At 57.8% G+C, this 19888-nt stretch overlaps 2 protein-coding genes across 2 annotated transcripts in view; both read right to left on the bottom strand.

Moving 5' to 3' along the window:
- The window catches only part of LOC121274066 (von Willebrand factor A domain-containing protein 7-like), a gene marked incomplete at its 3' end in the record, with an annotated part of 61273 nt that overhangs the window by 27525 nt on the left and 13860 nt on the right, over positions 1–19888 (bottom strand). Inside the window, exons 2-5 of the mRNA XM_041181204.1 lie at positions 13347–13558; positions 12446–12721; positions 10731–10824; positions 8433–8561 (exon numbers count right to left, since the gene is read on the bottom strand). Of these exons, the coding sequence (XP_041037138.1) occupies positions 8433–8561; positions 10731–10824; positions 12446–12721; positions 13347–13538 (691 nt within the window). The remainder of the gene's footprint in view (positions 1–8432; positions 8562–10730; positions 10825–12445; positions 12722–13346; positions 13559–19888) is intronic.
- LOC121274065 (amyloid-like protein 2) overlaps positions 13541–19888 on the bottom strand; it is a 97264-nt gene continuing 90916 nt past the window's right edge. The window contains exon 10 of the mRNA XM_041181203.1: positions 13541–13558. Within this exon, the coding sequence (XP_041037137.1) occupies positions 13541–13558 (18 nt within the window). The remainder of the gene's footprint in view (positions 13559–19888) is intronic.

Raw genomic sequence — 19888 nt, 5'->3', positions numbered from 1 at the left:
TGGGGGTGGGGGTGGGGGTGGGTGAGTGGGGTGGGGGTGGGGGTGGGGGTTGGGGTGGGGGTGGGGTGGGGTTGGGGGTGGGGTGGGGGTGGGTGAGTGGGGGTGGGGGTGGGGGTGGGTGAGTGGGGTGGGGGTGGGTGTGGGGGTGTGGGTGGGGGTGGGTGAGTGGGGGTGGGGGTGGGAGTTGGGGTGGGGGTGGGGTGGGGGTGGGGGTGGGGGTGGGGGTTGGGGTGGGTGAGTGGGGGTGGGGGTGGGTGAGTGGGGTGGGGGTGGGGGTGGGGGTGGGGGTGGGGGTGGGGTTGGGTGAATGGGGTGGGGGTGGGGGTGGGTGAGTGGGGTGGGGGTGGGGGTGGGGGTGGGGGTGGGTGAGTGGGGTGGGGGTGGGGGTGGGGGTGGGTGAGTGGGGTGGGGGTGGGGTTGGGTGAATGGGGTGGGGGTGGGGGTGGGGGTGGGTGAATGGGGTGGGGGTGGGGGGTGGGGGTGGGTGAGTGGGGTGGGGGTGGGGGTGGGGGTGGGTGAGTGGGGTGGGGGTGGGGGTGGGGGTGGGGGTGGGTGAGTGGGGTGGGGGTGGGGTTGGGGGTGCGGGTGGGGTGGGGGTGGGAGTGGGGGTGGTGGTGGGGGTGGGGTGGGGGTGGGGGTGGGGGTGGGGGTTGGGGTGGGGGTGGGTGAGTGGGGGTTGGGGTGGGGGTGGGGGTGGGGGTTGGGGTGGGGGTGGGGGTGGGTGAGTGGGGTGGGGGTGGGGGTGGGGGTGGGTGAGTGGGGGTGGGGGTGGGGGTTGGGGTGGGGGTGGGGGTGGATGAGTGGGGTGGGGGTGGGTGATTGGGGTGGGGGTGGGGGTGGGGGTGGGGGTGGGTGAGTGGGGTGGGGGTGGGGGTGGGTGAGTGGGGGTGGGGGTGGGGGTTGGGGTTGGGGGTGCGGGTGGGGGTGGGGGTGGGGGTGGGGGTGGGTGAGTGGGGGTGGGGGTGGGGGTGGGGTGGGGGTGGGGGTGGTGGTGGGGGTGGGGGTGGGTGAGTGGGGGTGGGGGTGGGGGTGGGGGTGGTGGTGGGGGTGGGGGTGGGTGAGTGGGGGTGGGGGTGGGGGTGGGGTGGGGGTGGGGGTGGGGGTGGGGTGGGGGTTGGGGTGGGAGTGGGGGTGGGGGTGGGTGAGTGGGGGTTGGGGTGGGGTGGGGGTGGGGGTGGGGGTTGGTGTGGGGGTGGGGGTGGGTGAGTGGGGTGGGGGTGGGGGTGGGTGAGTGGGGTGGGGGTGGGGTTGAGTGAATGGGGTGGGGGTGGGGGTGGGGGTGGGTGAATGGGGTGGGGGTGGGGGTGGGGGTGGGTGAATGGGGTGGGGGTGGGGGTGTGTGAGTGGGGGTGGGGGTGGGGGTTGGGGTGGGGGTGGGGGTGGGTGAGTGGGGTGGGGGTGGGGGTGGGGGTGGGTGAGTGGGGGTGGGGGTGGGGGTTGGGGTGGGGGTGGGGGTGGATGATGGGGGTGGGGGTGGGGTGGGGTGGGGTGGGGGTGGGGAGTGGGGGTGGGGGTGGGGGTGGGGTTGGGGGTGCGGGTGGGGGTGGGGGTGGGGGTGGGGGTGGGTGAGTGGGGGTGGGGGTGGGGTGGGGTGGGGGTGGGGGTGGGGTGGGGGTGGGGGTGGGTGAGTGGGGGTGGGGGTGGGGGTGGTGGTGGGGGTGGGGGTGGGTGAGTGGGGGTGGGGGTGGGGGTTGGGGTGGGGGTGGGGGTGGGGTGGGGGTGGGGGTGGGGGTTGGGGGTGGCGGGTGGGGGTGGGGGTTGGGGGTGGGGGTGGGGGTGGGGGTTGGGGTGGGGGTGGGGGTGGGGGTTGGTGTGGGAGTGGGAGTGGGGGTGGGGGTGGGGGTGGGGGTGGGGTGGGGGTGGGGGTGGATGAGTGGGGGTGGGGGTGGGTGAGTGGGGTGGGGTGGGGGTGGGGGTGGTGGTGGGGGTGGGTGAGTGGGGGTGGGGGTGGGGGTGGGAGTGGGTGAGTGGGGTGGGGGTGGGGGTGGGGGTGGGGTGGGGGTGGGGGTGGATGAGTGGGGGTGGGGGTGGGTGAGTGGGGTGGGGGTGGGGGTGGGGGTGGGGGTGGTGGTGGGGGTGGGTGAGTGGGGTTGGGGGTTGGGGTGGGGGTGGGGGTGGGTGAGTGGGGGTGGGGGTGGGGGTGGGGGTGGGGGTGGGTGAGTGGGGTGGGGGTGGGGGTGGGGGTGGGTTGGGGGTGGGGGTGGGGGTGGATGAGTGGGGGTGGGGGTGGGTGAGTGGGGTGGGGGTGGGGGTGGGGGTGGTGGTGGGGGTGGGTGAGTGGGGGTGGGGGTGGGGGGTGGGGGTGGGGGTGGGGGTGGGTGAGTGGGGTGGGGGTTGGGGTGGGGGTGGGGGTGGGTGAGTGGGGGTGGGGGTGGGGGTGGGGTGGGGGTGGGGGTGGTGGTGGGGGTGGGGGTGGGTGAGTGGGGGTGAGTGGGGGTGGGGGTGGGGGTGGTGGTGGGGGTGGGGGTGGGTGAGTGGGGGTGGGGGTGGGGGTTGGGGTGGGGGTGGGGGTGGGGTGGGGGTGGGGGTGGGGGTTTGGGGTGGGGGTGGTGGTGGGGGTGGGGGTGGGTGAGTGGGGGTGGGGGTGGGGGTTTGGGGTGGGGGTGGGGGTGGGGGTTGGGGGTGGGGGTGGGGGTGGGAGTGGGGGTTGGTGTGGGAGTGGGGGTGGGGGTGGGGGTGGGGGTGGGTGAGTGGGGTGGGGGTGGGGGTGGGGGTGGGGTGGGGGTGGGGGTGGATGAGTGGGGGTGGGGGTGGGTGAGTGGGGTGGGGGTGGGGGTGGGGGTGGGGGTGGGGGTGGGTGAGTGGGGTGGGGGTGGGGTGGGAGTGGGGGTGGGTGAGTGGGGGTGGGGGGTGGGGGTGGGGTGGGGGTGGGGGTGGGGGTGGTGGTGGGGGTGGGGGTGGGTGAGTGGGGGTGAGTGGGGGTGGGGGTGGGGGTGGTGGTGGGGGTGGGGGTGGGTGAGTGGGGGTGGGGGTGGGGGTTGGGGTGGGGGTGGGGGTTTGGGGTGGGGGTGGTGGTGGGGGTGGGTGAGTGGGGGTGGGGGTGGGGTTGGGGTGCGGGTGGGGGTGGGGGTTGGGGTGGGGGTGGGGGTGGGGTGGGGGTGGGGGTGGGGGTTTGGGGTGGGGGTGGTGGTGGGGGTGGGGGTGGGTGAGTGGGGGTGGGGGTGGGGGTTTGGGGTGGGGGTTTGGGGTGGGGGTGGGGGTGGGGGTTGGGGGTGGGGGTGGGGGTGGGGGTGGGAGTGGGGTTGGTGTGGGAGTGGGGGTGGGGGTGGGGGGTGGGGGTGGGTGAGTGGGGTGGGAGTGGGGGTGGGGGTGGGGGTGGGGGTGGGTGAGTGGGGGTGGGGGTGGGGTGGGGGTGGGGGTGGGGGTGGGGTGGGGGTGGGGGTGGATGAGTGGGGGTGGGGGTGGGTGAGTGGGGTGGGGGTGGGGGTGGGGGTGGGGGTGGGTGGTGGGGGTGGGTGAGTGGGGGTGGGGGTGGGGTTGGGGTGCGGGTGGGGGTGGGGGTGGGGGTGGGGGTGGGTGAATCTTGGATGAACGGACTATCCCACCGGGTGTGAGACAGGACAGGTCACCTTCGGAATATCGGGGGGCGGAGAGTCTCCCAGTGCTGAATTACCTCCAGCACCCCCCCTCCCACCCACCCTCTCTACCTGCTTCCCTCCCCCCACCGTCCCCCATCTCTCCGCAACTCCCACCCCCACCCCCCCCACCTCTTCACTGCTCCCCCCTCCGTCACTGTCAACCTCCCCCCTCTCACACACTCACAGTGCTCCCGTAAGAAATCTTCTCCTGGTCCCTCTGCTCCCCCCTGCCCCTCTCCTTCTGCTTCTCCAATGGCACAGCACGATCCCACACCATCCCACTGAGTGGGGGGGTGGGGGGGGGTGCTGGGGGGGAGAGCCCCTGCCCCTGATTCTCCTGTAGGAACGTCCGAATCCTGCTCCGAAGTAACCCTCAGTGTCCCCGGGTGGGTAACGAGGCCTGTGGCCTGGTGCTGGGGCCAAGCTCCCCATCGCTGCGGCCACAATTGGCCCGTAAGGGGGTTAGCAATGGAAACAGAGGGTCCGGCGATGATGTAGGGCGACTGGACAACTGAGATAGCTGCAGGTGAAGCCTCGAGACGAGCCTTATCCCGAGTATCGTGAGGAGAATGTCGAATGAACCCAGACGCTCCCACGATGTTGCCTCCAGCGGTTGCTTTGACCTCGATCAAGGACAGCTTAACCCAGGAACCAAGGTTAACGTGACCAGGACCTCTGGAGGAGGGGGGACAAGGTCTCAGGCGTGTGGGAGGGTTGGTGTACGTTGCTGCACTGGGTGTGTGTGTCATCGGAATGTGAGATATGATTGATCTAACCCAGAGGGAGAGAGCCGGCATCCAAAACGGAGACGAGGAGCAACATCTTTTCCTCTCCCAGGGTGGTGAGTCTTTGCAACCCTCTTCCTCGAGAGGCGGTGGAAGCAGAGTCTATGAATGTTTTTAAGGCCGAGCGAGGTGGACTCTTGATTAACCGGGTGAGGGGGTGGGGGGCAGGGGTGTGGGGAGGTGAAGGGTTACGGTGGGGACGTTGGTAGGTGGGAAGCTGGGGGGTGAGGTTTGCAATCCAATCAGCCGTGATCTTAATGATTGGGGCCGAGTGGCCTCCTCCTGTTCCTCATTCCTCCGTTCGTATGAGTCAAACAGGTTGAGCCAATCCCGAGCGTCTGGTTTTGAATCTTGTTGGGCCAGGTTCAGTTTTGAATCTTGTTGGGCCAGGTTCAGTTTGCTTTGGGAGGAGCTGGTGACAAATTTTCCAGATTTTTAAAATTCTCTAAACGTGAATTTGATTCCAATCTGCCTATTTCACTGTCTCTCAGGAGACTGAGTCATGGTCCGTATTAAATCAAGACCGATTTTTAAAAATACATTCACAGGGGTGTGCGCTTCGCTGGCTGGGCCCAGCATTTATTGCCCATCCCTAATTGCCCCTTGAGAAGGTGGTGGGTGAGCTGCCATCTTGACCCGCTGCAGTCCCATGTGATGTAGGTACACCCACAGCGCTGTTAGGGAGGGAGTTCCAGGATTTTGTCCCTGTGGTGTAGGTACACCCACAGCGCTGTTACGGAGGGAGTTCCAGGATTTTGCCCATGTGGTGTAGGTACACCCACAGTGCTGTTAGGGAGGGAGTTCCCGGATTTTGTCCATGTGGTGTTGGTACACCCACAGTGCTGTTAGGGAGGGAGTTCCAGGATTTTGTCCATGTGGTGTAGGTACACTCACAGCGCTGTTAGGGAGGGAGTTCCAGGATTTTGTCCCGTGTGGTGTAGGTACACTCACAGCGCTGTTAGGGAGGGAGTTCCAGGATTTTGTCCGTGTGGTGTAGGTACACCCACAGCGCTGTTAGGGAGGGAGTTCCAGGATTTTGTTCCCCTGTGGTGTAGGTACACCCACAGTGCTGTTACGGAGGGAGTTCCAGGATTTTGCCCATGTGGTGTAGGTACACCCACAGCGCTGTTAGGGAGGGAGTTCCAGGATTTTGTTCCCCTGTGGTGTAGGTACACCCACAGTGCTGTTACGGAGGGAGTTCCAGGATTTTGCCCATGTGGTGTAGGTACACCCACAGTGCTGTTACGGAGGGAGTTCCAGGATTTTGCCCATGTGGTGTAGGTACACCCACAGTGCTGTTAGGGAGGGAGTTCCAGGATTTTGTCCATGTGGTGTAGGTACACTCACAGCGCTGTTAGGGAGGGAGTTCCAGGATTTTGTCCCGTGTGGTGTAGGTACACTCACAGCGCTGTTAGGGAGGGAGTTCCAGGATTTTGTCCCTGTGGTGTAGGTACACCCACAGTGCTGTTAGGGAGGGAGTTCCAGGATTTTGTCCCTGTGGTGTAGGTACACCCACAGTGCTGTTAGGGAGGGAGTTCCAGGATTTTGTCCCGTGTGGTGTAGGTACACCCACAGCGCTGTTAGGGAGGGAGTTCCAGGATTTTGTCCGTGTGGTGTAGGTACACCCACAGCGCTGTTAGGGAGGGAGTTCCAGGATTTTGTCCATGTGGTGTAGGTACACCCACAGCGCTGTTAGGGAGGGAGTTCCAGGATTTTGTCCCGTGTGGTGTAGGTACACCCACAGCGCTGTTAGGGAGGGAGTTCCAGGATTTTGTCCGTGTGGTGTAGGTACACCCACAGCGCTGTTAGGGAGGGAGTTCCAGGATTTTGTCCCGTGTGGTGTAGGTACACCCACAGCGCTGTTAGGGAGGGAGTTCCAGGATTTTGTCCCCGTGTGGTGTAGGTACACCCACAGTGCTGTTAGGGAGGGAGTTCCAGGATTTTGTCCGTGTGGTGTAGGTACACCCACAGTGCTGTTAGGGAGGGAGTTCCAGGATTTTGTCCCCGTGTGGTGTAGGTACACCCACAGCGCTGTTAGGGAGGGAGTTCCAGGATTTTGTCCCCGTGTGGTGTAGGTACACCCACAGTGCTGTTAGGGAGGGAGTTCCAGGATTTTGTCCGTGTAGTGTAGGTACACCCACAGTGCTGTTAGGGAGGGAGTTCCAGGATTTTGTCCGTGTGGTGTAGGTACACCCACAGTGCTGTTAGGGAGGGAGTTCCAGGATTTTGTCCGTGTGGTGTAGGTACACCCACAGTGCTGTTAATGAGGGAGTTCCAGGATTTTGACCCGTGTGGTGTAGGTACACCCACAGCGCTGTTAGGGAGGGAGTTCCAGGATTTTGTCCCTGTGGTGTAGGTACACCCACAGTGCTGTTAGGGAGGGGGTTCCAGGATTTTGTCCCTGTGGTGTAGGTACACCCACAGCGCTGTTAGGGAAGGAGTTCCAGGATTTTGTCCCTGTGGTGTAGGTACACCCACAGTGCTGTTAGGGAGGGAGTTCCAGGATTTTGTCCCTGTGGTGTAGGTACACCCACAGCGCTGTTAGGGAGGGAGTTCCAGGATTTTGTCCATGTGGTGTAGGTACACCCACAGCGCTGTTAGGGAGGGAGTTCCAGGATTTTGTCCGTGTGGTGTAGGTACACCCACAGCGCTGTTAGGGAGGGAGTTCCAGGATTTTGTCCGTGTGGTGTAGGTACACCCACAGCGCTGTTAGGACGGGAGTTCCAGGATTTTGTCCCTGTGGTGTAGGTACACCCACAGTGCTGTTAGGGAGGGAGTTCCAGGATTTTGACCCGTGTGGTGTAGGTACACCCACGGCGCTGTTAGGGAGGGAGTTCCAGGATTTTGTCCGTGTGGTGTAGGTACACCCACAGTGCTGTTAGGGAGGGGGTTCCAGGATTTTGTCCCTGTGGTGTAGGTACACCCACAGCGCTGTTAGGGAGGGAGTTCCAGGATTTTGTCCATGTGGTGTAGGTACACCCACAGCGCTGTTAGGGAGGGAGTTCCAGGATTTTGACCCAGCGACAGTGAAGGAACAGCCGATATATTTCCAAGTCAGGATGGTGAGTGACTTGGAGGGGAACTTCCAGGTGGTGGTGTTCCCCATGTGTCTGCTGCCCTTGTCCTTCTAGATGGTAGAGGTCGTGGGTTTGGAAGGTGCTGTCGAAGGAGCCTTGGTGAGTTGCTGCAGTGCATCTTGTAGATGGTACACACACTGCTGCTACTGTGCGTCGGTGGTGGAGGGAGTGAATGTTTGTGGGTGGGGTGCCCATCAGGTGTTCACAGGAATATGGATTCACAGACAATTCCATATCTTTGAAATATATTTCCACAATTTTGTTTAGGCCAAAATGACCAAACATTTTGCTCAGTTTTTACACTCCTGTTTGAACCGGTCTTCAGGAAAGAGGGAGCTGAGGGGTGACGGCCTATGAAAGCTCCTCGACCTGAGATGTTAGCTCTGTTCCGCTGTCTGCAGATGCTGCCAGACCTGCTGAGTATCTTCAGAAAGTCCCCCTATCGCCTGTACAGAAATGTAAACCCTTCTCTCCCTAACAGCACGGTGGGTGTACCTACCCCGCACTCCAGCAGGAGGAGGCGATGGTGCAGTGGTATTGTCGCTGGGCTGGCTAATGCTGGGGAATGCTCTGGGGGCCCAGATTCAAATCCTCACTCCCAGCAGATGGTGGAATTTGAATTCAATAAAAAAAATCTGGAATTGAAAGCCCAACAATGACGATTGTTTAAAAAACCCATCTGGTTCGCTGATGTCCTTTGGGAAACTTGCTGCCCTTAATTGGTCTGGTCCAGACCCACGACAATGTGGTTGACCCTTAACTGCAACCCCCCCCCACACCCCGAACAAGGGCAACTAGGAGTGAGTGACGCACGTACCCGATTCCGGTGTTTTCCGTTTTTATTTCGGGTTTCCAGCGGCTGCGGGATTTTGGTTCAGGGCTGCGGGGGGGGACACGATTCTGGGTATCGGAGTCCAGAGTTGATTGAAATTTGAACAGTTTGGTGTTTTAGGCTTCATTGACCTAACATCCCCCTCCCTTCATATACTCACCCCTGGGCTTTCCAAAGGGCAGGACGTTAAAGTAACCGGTGGTGAGAACATTCCTGGACTGGATGCTTTCGAGGATATTATTGTGACAAACATCTGTTTCGCAGTCCCTGCATGTCCTCTCGTCCTTTGCTGTGAGACACACAAGGGTTAAATCCTGAGCTCAAAGTGCAGAATCAGACCCCTAGGTTCTGAATATCCCCTCGCTTTTATAAATCTCAGCTCAGGCCCCATCCGGGGGTCACTGGGTTCAGTCCTGGACCCCCCCCCCCTTCTCCTCAGGGAGGGTAGATTGTCCTCGGAGGGGGTGCAGAGCAGAGTCACCGGAACGATCCCGGGGCTGAAAAGGGTTAAATCCCGAGGACAGGGTCACACAGGACCCGGCTTGTGTTCCCCTCCGAGTCTCGAAGATTAAGGGGTGACCTAAATCGAGGGGGTTTAAGATGATCCGAGGGTTCGATAGGGGTCGACGGAGAGAAACTATCTCCTCTGGTGGTGGGTGGAGGGGGAAGAGTCCAGAACAAGGGGGCAGAACCTTAAAACCCGAGCCAGACCGTTCAGGGGGTGATGTCAGGAAGCACTTCCTCACACAAAGTTGGGGGGTGGGGGTGGGGGTGGAAATCTGGAACTGTCTCTCCCCCAGAAAAAGCTGTCGAGACTGGGAGGGGTCAACTGAACATTTCCACACTGAGATCGAGAGATTTTTGTTGGGTCGGGGGGGGGGGGGGGGGGGTGGTGGGGTTGGGGGTTAAGGGTCACGGACCCAAGATGGTGTCATGACCCCAGCCGATCTTGTAACTGGACAAGTCCAATCCCAGAGTGAAACTCGGTTTGCTCGATTCTAACATCAGCTTATTTTCCCAGGAACCGTGCAGGTCAGGTACCGAACACATTCACAAGAGTCTGACTGTACACTGTTAACGCAAAGCATCAAACGCTCAGTAAACGAGAGAAATGAACCGTGGCCCGCCAGGCAGAAAGGTGGGAAAGATTTCATTACGAACACCAGGCAATGATTTGTCAGCAACCCTTACGGACACAAAAACCCCAGTGAAAGTTTACCCGCTCTCCCAGCTCCATGGCTTCTTGCTGAGGCTGGACCTGGTCACAAACCGGTGATTTCTGAGCGCTCACCAGATGCTTTTCCCACCAGCTGGTATCTCTCCCTGAGACATCCACCCCCGCCCCAAAAAACACTCCACAATCTAAACTCCCGAGGACTTTAACTTCAGAGCAAACGCACGAGTTCCCCTAACCTTCGAGGCCCCAGCAAAGACAATGAACCCAAAAAACAAAAGGCTGGAAAATCTCAGCAGGTCCGGCAGCTTCTGCGGAGAGAGAGAGGGGGAGGGTTAACGTTTCGAGTCCGGGTGAACGTTCTTCAGGGCTGCAGGAACTGCCCCCCCCTCCCTTAAGCAGTGCGACGTTAATCCCATTTCCACTTCGCTTCAGAGTTCTGCTGAAGAGTCACACGGACTCGAAATGTTCACCTCACCCCTCTCCGGAGACGCTGTCGGACCTGCTAAGTTTCTGCAGCTAGTTTTTGGTTTCTGTTTCAGATTCAGTTTCCCTCAGTCTCGCAGGATTTCTTATTGGGGGAAGGGAGCTTAGGACTTCTGCCTTCACTCTCTGATAGACGCGCACCGAGTGAACTGTTCCCCCTGTCTTCCCCTGTATCTCTGTGCGTCCCCACACTCCCACTTCTAGGAAAGAGGCACCGTTTCTTTCTGTACCTTATGTCCCTTTTTCTTTTAATAAATTCAGTAAACCACGAACCCCTTGGCAACCCATCTCGTCACTACTACGATTGTGACAATGGATGTTATACCAACAGAGCCTCCAGACTTACCGGCACCCAGCCCACAAAATAAATCTCGAAATCAAACAAAAACCGTGTTTCACCTGTCTTAAAACACAAATAAACTGTAAATTAATCTACAAGGTATACAATATGCCAAACTGGGTAGATGGAGTTCAGATACAGGTCAGTCACGGTCTAATTGAATGGAGGCTGAATGGGCCTCCTCCTGTTCCTGTGTAACAGGACTCGAGGGGGCTGAATGGCCTCCTCCTGTTCCTGTGTAACAGGCTCGAGGGGGCTGAATGGGCCTCCTCCTGTTCCTGTGTAACAGGCTCGAGGGGGCTGAATGGGCCTCCTGTTCCTGTGTAACAGGCTCGAGGGGGCTGAATGGCCTCCTCCTGTTCCTGTGTAACAGGCTCGAGGGGGCTGAATGAGCCTCCTCCTGTTCCAGTGTGACGTTACCCCAGTGAGAGTCAATGTGATTCAGTCGAGTCTCCTACCTGCTGTTGGTCCGATATCTCCGTCTGGAATGATGATGTTGCTGTTTGGTTTTTTGAAGCCCAACTCAACCCAGTTGCTGTGGCTGTAAAAATCCTGGGAAACAAAGGTGGGCGTTAGAAAAATGGTTAATTCAACACAGGAACAGGAGGAGGCCCATTCAGCCCCTCTCGAGTCTGTCACACAGGAACAGGAGGAGGCCCATTCAGCCCCTCTCGAGTCCTGTTACACAGGAACAGGAGGAGACCCATTCAGCCCCCTCGAGCCTGTTACACAGGACCAGGAGGAGGCCCATTCAGCCCCCTCGAGCCTGAGCGTGACAGAGAGCCTCACTCCCCCTCATGTGCCCCTGTCACATGAGCTCGGACATGTTTTTAATTCCGAAATAAAGTATTTATTTGACGTTTATTTGCGTTTGGAAAGCCTGTCCCGCCCGTGGACAGGGCTTCCCATAAAACGTAAAGTCCGTTTGGCCTTTTCACCTGCCTGTCCACCATGGGGCTGGTCGGCTGTGTGAATCTGAATTTAATTAGATTGTTAATGGCTTTAATGGGCCTTTTAATTATCGGCGTGAGTGCAGCTAACTCTGGCAGGCGCCCAGCCCACCATATATTGTGTGAGTGTACACCCAGCATCGCCTCCCATCATCGTCATATTCTGCCCCTCATTTCACTCCTGAAAGGTCGGCCTCTCGTTTTTAGACTCTGTCCCCTAGTCCCAGTCTCCCCCCCTTCCAACCTGCGGAAAGACTTTCCCTCTATCGACCCCTATCCGTTCCCCCCTAATATCTTCAAACCTTCAATCAACTCCCCCCGGAACCTTCTAAATTCCGGGGAATCCGAGCCTAGTTTGTGTTTAATCTCTCCTCGTAATTTAACCCTTGGAGTCCTGGTCTCATTCTGGTAAATCGACACCGCGCTTTCTCTCTCTCTGTCTCTCTCTCTCTCTCTCTCGCTCTCTCTCTCTCGCTCTCTCTGTTTCTCTCTCTCAATCTCTCTCTCTCTCTCTCACTCTCTCTCTCTCTCTCATTCTCTCTCACTCTCTCTCTCTCACTCTCTCTCTCTCACACACTCTCTCTGTGTCTCTGTGTCTCTCTCTCCGAGGTGATGGGTTAATTGTGAATCCATTCATGGTGCAATATCCAATCGTTCCCTCTACCTGCACTGACACAAGTGCCTCTTGGGAAGATAATGTCCAGATCATCCCCCTGGAGACCACACCCCTGGAGACCATCCCCCCTGGAGACCATCCCCCTGGAGACCATCCCCCTGGAGACCATCACCCTGGAGACCATCCCCCCTGGAGACAACCCACCTGGAGACCACCCCCATGGAGACCACCCCCCTGGAGACCACCCCCTGGAGACCATCCCCCTGGAGACCATCACCCTGGAGACCATCCCCCCTGGAGACAACCCACCTGGAGACCACACCCATGGAGACCACCCCCCTGGAGACCATCACCCTGGAGACCACCCCCCTGGAGACCATCACCCTGGAGACCATCCCCCTGGAGAACATCCCCCTGGAGACCATCCCCCTGGAGACCATCACCCTGGAGACCATCCCCCTGGAGACAACCCCCATGGAGACAACCCCCATGGAGTCCACCCCCTTGGAGACCATCCCCTCCCAGAGAAACGTGAATGGGAAAAATCCGGGTCCAGGCGAGGGGGCTGGAAAGTAGGGGAATGTTTCCCAGGAACTCTCCGGCCTACCTGAAGGGTGTGCAGCAGACGGCCCATGCTTTTCTGAGCGGATTTGAAATGCTCCTGCTGAATGTTCCGGACGACACACTCCAGCAGCTCCAGAATCTTCTCCTTTCCTTCTAGCAGCATCTCGGAGTCAAAGTGTCGCTTGGATGAGAAGGCGTAGAGCACATCAACAGCAGCATTGTGAATGGCCATATCCTCAAGTACCTGACTGAACTGGGAGGGGGAAATGGCCCCTCCATAATACACCTGGAACAGATTCTCAGCCGTCAGCTCCTCATCCTGAAAAAGCAAAGGATTGAGATAGATATCAGCGAAAAACACTCCCAGGACAGGTATAGCACGGGGTTAGATACAGAGTAAATCTCCCTCTACACTGTCCCCATCAAACACTCCCAGGACAGGTACAGCATGGGGTTAGATACAGAGTAAATCTCCCTCTACACTGTCCCCATCAAACACTCCCAGGACAGGTACAGCATGGGGTTAGATACAGAGTAAATCTCCCTCTACACTGTCCCCATCAAACACTCCCAGGACGGGTACAGCACGGGGTTAGATACAGAGTAAATCTCCCTCTACACTGTCCCCATCACACACTCCCAGGACAGGTACAGCACGGGGTTAGATACAGAGTAAAGCTCACTCTACACTGACCCATCAAACCTCACCTTGTGACCTTGCTGTTGAGTGTAGGGGAGCGCTGGGTTTGAAGGGGGTGAAGTTTGGGAGGGTTTCTGGTTTGAGTGAGCGCTGGGGCCCGGGTTGGACACAGGTTCCTGTGAGATGCTCTGCCAACGCCTCATCCCTCACTCAGACTGACCGGTCAGCGATGGTCATGGACAGAGGTGCCCCCGACCCCCCCACCCCCACGCCCTCCACTACCCAGTGAGACATAGTCACTCACCCTGATGGAGCCGGGAGGGAGGGTCATGCCCTGGAAGTTGGGGATTTGCTGGAACATTCTGTAGGTGACCCGCAGAGCGCCCTTCCTGGTGATGTCCCTGTGAGTGATGCTACCTCTGCTGTTTAGAGGTTGGAAGCTGACGATTCCTCTGGCACAGAGAAAGATCAGGATTGGGGATGAGAAAATATTCATCTTCACTGTGAAGACTTAACCTGGAAAAGACAAAGAAAATGCACGAGGGACAGAGTCGCTCAGACGCTGAAATCCGACACTATCAAATCCGTTAATCATGGAAAACACCTTGATTCAGTCACACCTTAATCTTCGAGACTCAGGGGGGCCCAAGCCCTCGGAGTTTAACCCTTTCAGCCCCGGGATCGTTCCGGTGACTCTGCTCTGCACCCCCTCCGAGGACAATCTACCCTCCCTGAGGAGGGGGGGTGGGGGGGGTGGGTGGTGGAGTGGGGGGATCCAGGACTGAACCCAGTGACTCCGGCTGAGGTCTGAGCTGAGCCCCATGGACTCTCAATCCCTCTGAACTGTCCGGAGATCCCCAGGCCAGGCCTCGCTGGGGTGCTGGAGGTGCCAGTGAGGGGGCTTGGCACCTGGTCCGAGCTGTTCCTCGCAGGCGGTCTGTGAACATGCAGCTTGATGCATTGCAGGATGTTTGAAAACTCTGAGAACAGGAATTCTCTTCCACAAACTGTCTACGCTGTCAGACACACAACATTGAGACACACATTTCATGGCTTAAGGAAGTCGAACAAAATGGTTGGTTAGGATCCAGGTGAGGGGGAGACACTTTGTCCCTGTATTAACTGACCAACCACAAAAACAACGTTGCTGGAGGACAGACAATAGAAGGTGTATAACAATATATACACCACTTAATAGCCTCACCCGCTGTACAAACAGCGACTCTGAGTTACAGAGCGAGTCATCGTTACCCTAAAGAGATAGGGGGGGGGCGGGGGTTGTAGGGGCTCACGGAGGTTACAGAGATAGGGAGGGTTGCAGGGGTTGGAGGAGGTTCTAGAGGTGGGGAGGGTTGTAGGGGCTGGAGGAGGTTCTAGAGGTGGGGAGGGTTGTAGGGGCTGGAGGAGGTGACAGAGATAGGGAGGGTTGTAGGGGCTGGAGGAGGTTACAGAGATAGGGAGGGTTGCAGGGGTTGGAGGAGGTTCTAGAGGTGGGGAGGGTTGTAGGGGCTGGAGGAGGTGACAGAGATAGGGAAGGTTGTAGGGGCTGCAGGTGGTTACAGACATAAGGAGGGTTGTAGGGGCTGTAAGACGATACAGATATTGGGAGAGTTGCGGGAGCTGGAGGAGGATACAGAGATAGGAAGCGTTGTAGGGGCTGGAGGAGGTTAAAGGGATAGCGATGGTTATAGACGCTGGAGTAGGTTACAGAGTTGGGAGCGTTGCAGGGACTGCAGGAGGTAACAGACATTGGGAGGGTTGTAGGCGCTGGAGGAGGTTACAGAGATATGGAGGGTCGTAGGGGCCGGAGGAGGTAGCAGAGATAGGAAGGGTTGTAGGGGCTGGAGGAGGTTACAGGGATAGGGAGGTTTTTGGGGCTGGAGGAAGTTACAGAGATAGGGATGGTTGTAGGGGCTGGGGAGGTTGCAGAGATAGAAAGGGGTGTATGGGCTGGAGGAGGTTAAAGAGATAGAGAGGGGTGTCAGGGCTGGAGAAGTTTACAGTGATAGTGAGGGTTGTCTAGGCTTGAGGAGGTTACAGAGATAGGGAGGGTTGTAAGGGCTGGAGGAGGTTACAGACAAAGGGAGGGTTGTAGGGGCTGGAGGAGGTTACAGAGATAGGGAGGGTTGTAGCGGATGGAGGAGGATACAGAGATAGGGAGTGCTGTAGGGGCTGGAGGAGGTTACAGAGATAGGGAGGGGTGTCGGGGCTGGAGGAGGTTTCAGAGAAAGAAAGGGTTGTAGTGGCTGGAGGAGGTTACAGAGATAGAGAGGGGTGTAGGGGCTGGAGGAGGTTACAGAGATAGAGAGGGGTGTCAGGGCTGGAGAAGTTTACAGTGATAGTGAGGGTTGTCTAGGCTTGAGGAGGTTACAGAGATAGGGAGGGTTGTAGGGGCTGGAGGAGGTTACAGAGATAGGGAGGGTTGTAGCGGATGGAGGAGGTTACAGAGATAGGGAGGGTTGTAGGGGCTGGAGGAGGTTTCAGAGAAAGAAAGGATTGTAGTGGCTGGAGGAGGTTACAGAGATAGGGAAGGTTGTCTAGGCTTGAGGAGGCTACTGAGATAGGGAGGGTTGTAGGGGCTGGAGGAGGTTACAGAGATAGGGAGGGTTGTAGGGGCTGGAGGAGGTTAGAGAGATAGGGAGGGTTGTAGGGGCTGGAGGAGGTTAGAGTGATAGGGAGGGTTGTAGGGGCCGGATGAGGTGACAGAGATAGGAAGAGTTGTAGGGGCTGGAGGAGGTTACAGAGATAGGGAGGGTAGTAGGGACTGGAGGAGGTTGCAGAGATAGAGAGGGGTGTATGGGTTGGAGGAGGTTACAGAGATAGGGAGAGGTGTAGGGTCTGGCAAGTTTACAGAGTTGTCCCTTACCCTAAATATCCAAGTGTTGAATAAAAATGAAGAGATGTCTACAGCTCTGTCCTCGGTTAACAATGGACATACGAGCTGGGTTGGGGTGTGTAATATCTGATGGAGAGAGGTGTGGCTAACAGAATGAAGAATGTCATCAATGGAATTTAATAACAGTACATTTTACTACAACTGACTTCACACCACGCTACCTCCCCCATTCCAAATGCAGAATCAAATGATTCAAACTGTCGTTTTCTCAAACTGGGAGGTTACAGATATAGGGAGGGTTATAGGGGCTGGAGGTGGTTACAGAAGTAGGGAGTGTTGTAGGGGGAAGGATATTACGGAGATAGGGAGGGTTTTAGGGGCTGGAGGAGGTTAGAGATAGGGAGATTTGTAGGGGCTTGAGGAGTTTACAGAGATAAGGAGGGTTGTAGGGGCTGGAGGAGGATACAGAGTTAAGGAGAGGTGTAGGGGCTGGAGGAGGTTTCAGAGATAGGGAGGGGTGTAGAGGCTGGAGGTGGTTACCGAGATCGGGACGGTTGTAGGGGCTGGAGGAGGACACAGAGATAGTGAGGGTTGTAGGGGCTGGAGGAGTTTACAGAGATAAGAAGGGTTGTAGGGGCTGCAGGAGATTTCAGTGATAGGCAGGGTTGTAGGGGGAAGGATATTACAGAGATAGGGAGCGTTTTAGGGGCTGAGGGAGGATACACAAATAAGGAGGGTTGTAGTGGCCGGAGGATGTTGCAGAGATAAGGAGGGTTTTCTGGTATGGAGGGGGTTGCAGAGATAGGGAGGTTTGTAGGGGCTGGAGGAGGTTACAGATATAGGGAGGGGTGTAGAGGCTGGAGGAGGTTACAGAGATAGGGACAGTTGTAGGGACTGGAGGAGGTTACAGAGATAGGGAGGGTGTAGGGGCTAGAGGAGGTAACAGAGATAGGGAGGTTTGTAGGGGCTGGAGGAGGTTACAGAGATAGGGAGGGTGTAGGGGCTAGAGGAGGTTACAGAGATAGGGAGGTTTGTAGGGGTTGGAGGAGGTTACAGAGATAGGGAGGGTTGTAGGGGCTGGAGGAGGTTACAGAGATAGGGAGGGTTGTTAGGGCTGGAGGAGGTTACAGAGATAGGGAGGGTTGTAGGAGCTGGAGGAGGTAACAGAGATAGGGAGGTTTGTAGGGACTGTAGGAGGTTACAGAGGTAGGGAGGGTTGTAGGGGCTGGAGGAGGTTACAGAGATAGAGAGGGTTGTAGGGGCTGGAGGAGGTTACAGAGGTAGGGAGGGGTGTAGGAGCTGGAGGAGGTTACAGAGATAGGGAGGGGTGCAGGCGCTGGAGGAGATTTCAGTGATAAGGAAGCTTGTAGGGGGTGGAGGAGGTTACAGAGATAGGGAGGGGTGTAGGGGCTGGAGGAGGTTACAGAGATAGGGAGGGTTGTAGGGGCTGGAGGAGGTTACAGCGATCGGGAGGGGTGTAGGGGGCTGGAGGAGGTGACAGAGATAGGGAGGGTTGTAGGGGCTGGAGGAGGTTACAGAGATAGGGAGGGGTGTCGGGGCTAGAGGAGGTTACAGAGATAGGGAGGGGTGTATGGACTGGAGGAGGCTACAGAGATAGGGAGAGTTGTAGGGGCTGGAGGAGGCTACAGAGATAGGGAGGGTTGTAGGGGCTGGAGGAGTTTACAGTGATAGGGAGGGTTGTAGGGTCTGGAGGAGATTACCGAGATAGGGAGAGTTGTAGGGGCTGGAGAAGGTTACAGAGATAGGGAGGCGTGTAGGGGCTGGAGGAGGTTACAGAGAGAGGGAGCGTTGTAGGATCTGGAGGATGTTACAGAGATAGAGAGGGTTGTAGTGGCTGGAGGAGGTTACAGAGATTGGGAGGGCCGTAGGGGCTGAAGGAGGTTACAGAGATAGTGAGGGTTGTAGTGGCCGGAGGAGTTACAGAGATAGGGAGGGGTGTAGGATTTGTAGGAGTTTACATTGATAGGGAGGGTTGTAGGGTCTGGAGGTGTTAACAGAGATAGGGACGATTGTAGGGGCTGGAGGTGGTTACAGAGATAGGGAGAGTTGTAGGATCTGGAGGAGGTTACAGTGATTGGGAGGGGTGTAGGGGCTGGAGGAGATTACAGAGATAGGGAGGGTTGTAGGGGGCTGGAGGAGGTTACAGAGATAGAGAGCGTTGTAGGTGCTGGAGGATATTACAGAGATATGGAGGGGTGTAGGAGCCGGCAGAGTTTAAAGAGATAGGGAGGGAAGTAGTGTCTTGAGGAGACTACAGAGATAGGGAGGGTTGTAGGGGCTGGAGGCGGTTACAGAGATAGGGAGTGTTGTAGGAGCTGGAGGAGGTTACAGAGATAGGGAGGGTTGTAGGGGTTGCAGGAGGTTACAGAGATAGAAAGGGGTGCAGGGGCTGGAGCAGGTTGCAGAGATAGGGAGGGTTGTAGGGTCTGGAGGAGGTTACAGAGATAGGGCATGTTGTAGTCGCTGGAGGAGTTTCCTAAGATTTCGAGTGGTTTTGGTGCCAGAGGATGTTGCAGAGATAGGGAGGGTTGTAGGATTTGTAGGAGGTTACATAGAAAGGGAGGGATGTAGGGGCTGGAGGAAGTTACAGAGATAGGGAAGGGTATGGGGGCTGGAGAGGTTGCGGAGGTAGGGGAGGTGTGGGGGTTGGAGAGGTTACAGTGATAGGGAGGGTTGTAGGGGCTGGAGTGGGTTACAGAGATGGGGAGTGTTGTAGGGGCTGGAGGAGGTTACAGAGATAGGGAGGGGTGTAGGGGCTGGAGAAGGTTACAGAGTTAGGGAGGGTTGTAGGGGCTGGAGGAGGTTACAGAGGTATGGAGGGGTGTAGGGGCTGGAGGAGGTTACAGAGATAGGGAGGGGTGCAGGCGCGGGAGGAGATTTCAGTGATAAGGAAGGTTGTAGGGGCTGGAGGAGGTTACTGAGATAGGGAGGGGTGTAGGGGCCGGAGGAGGTTACAGAGATAGGGAGTGTTGTAGGGGCTGGAGGAGGTAACAGCGATAGGGATGTTTGCAGGTGCTGGAGGAGTTTACAGAAGTAGGGAGTGTTGTAGGGGGAACCATATTACGGAGATAGGGAGTGTTTTAGGGGCTGAGGGAGGATGCACAAATAGGGAGGGTTGTAGTGGCCAGAGGATGTTACAGAGATAGAGAGGGTTGTAGGGTCTGGAGGAGGTTACAGAGATAGGGAGGGGTGTAGGGGCTGGAGGAGGTTACAGAGATAGGGAGGGTTGTAGGGGCTGGAGGAGGTTACAGCGATCGGGAGGGGTGTAGGGGGCTGGAGGAGGTGACAGAGATAGGGAGGGTTGTAGGGGCTGGAGGAGGTTACAGAGATAGGGAGGGGTGTCGGGGCTAGAGGAAGTTACAGAGATAGGGATGGTTGTATGGACTGGAGGAGGCTACAGAGATAGGGAGAGTTGTAGGGGCTGGAGGAGGTTACAGAGATAGGGAGGGTTGTAGGGGCTGGAGGAGGTTACAGCGATAGGGAGGGTTGTAGGGTCTGGAGGAGATTACCGAGATAGGGAGAGTTGTAGGGGCTGGAGAAGGTTACAGAGATAGGGAGGGGTGTAGGGGCTGGAGGAGGTTACAGAAATAGGGAGCGTTGTAGGATCTGGAGGATGTTACAGAGATAGAGAGGGTTGTAGTGGCTGGAGGATGTTACAGAGATAGAGAGGGTTGTAGTGCCTAGAGGAGGTTACAGAGATAGGGAGGGTTGTAGGGGCTGGAGGAGTTACAGAGATAGGGAGGTTTGTAGGATTTGTAGGAGGTTACATAGATAGGGAGGGTTGTAGTGCCTGGAGGAGGTTACAGAGATAGGGAAGGGTGTAGGGGCTGGAGGAGGTTACAGAGATTGGGAGGGCCGTAGGGGCTGAAGGAGGTTACAGAGATAGTGAGGGTTGTAGTGGCCGGAGGAGTTACAGAGATAGGGAGGGGTGTAGGATTTGTAGGAGTTTACATTGATAGAGAGCGTTGTAGGGTCTGGAGGTGTTAACA

This window comes from Carcharodon carcharias (assembly GCF_017639515.1).
Source record: "Carcharodon carcharias isolate sCarCar2 chromosome 29 unlocalized genomic scaffold, sCarCar2.pri SUPER_29_unloc_23, whole genome shotgun sequence".
NCBI lineage: Eukaryota > Metazoa > Chordata > Chondrichthyes > Lamniformes > Lamnidae > Carcharodon > Carcharodon carcharias.
The sequence above is the reverse complement of the archived record's forward strand: the minus strand, read 5'-3'. Positions and strand labels throughout refer to the sequence as shown.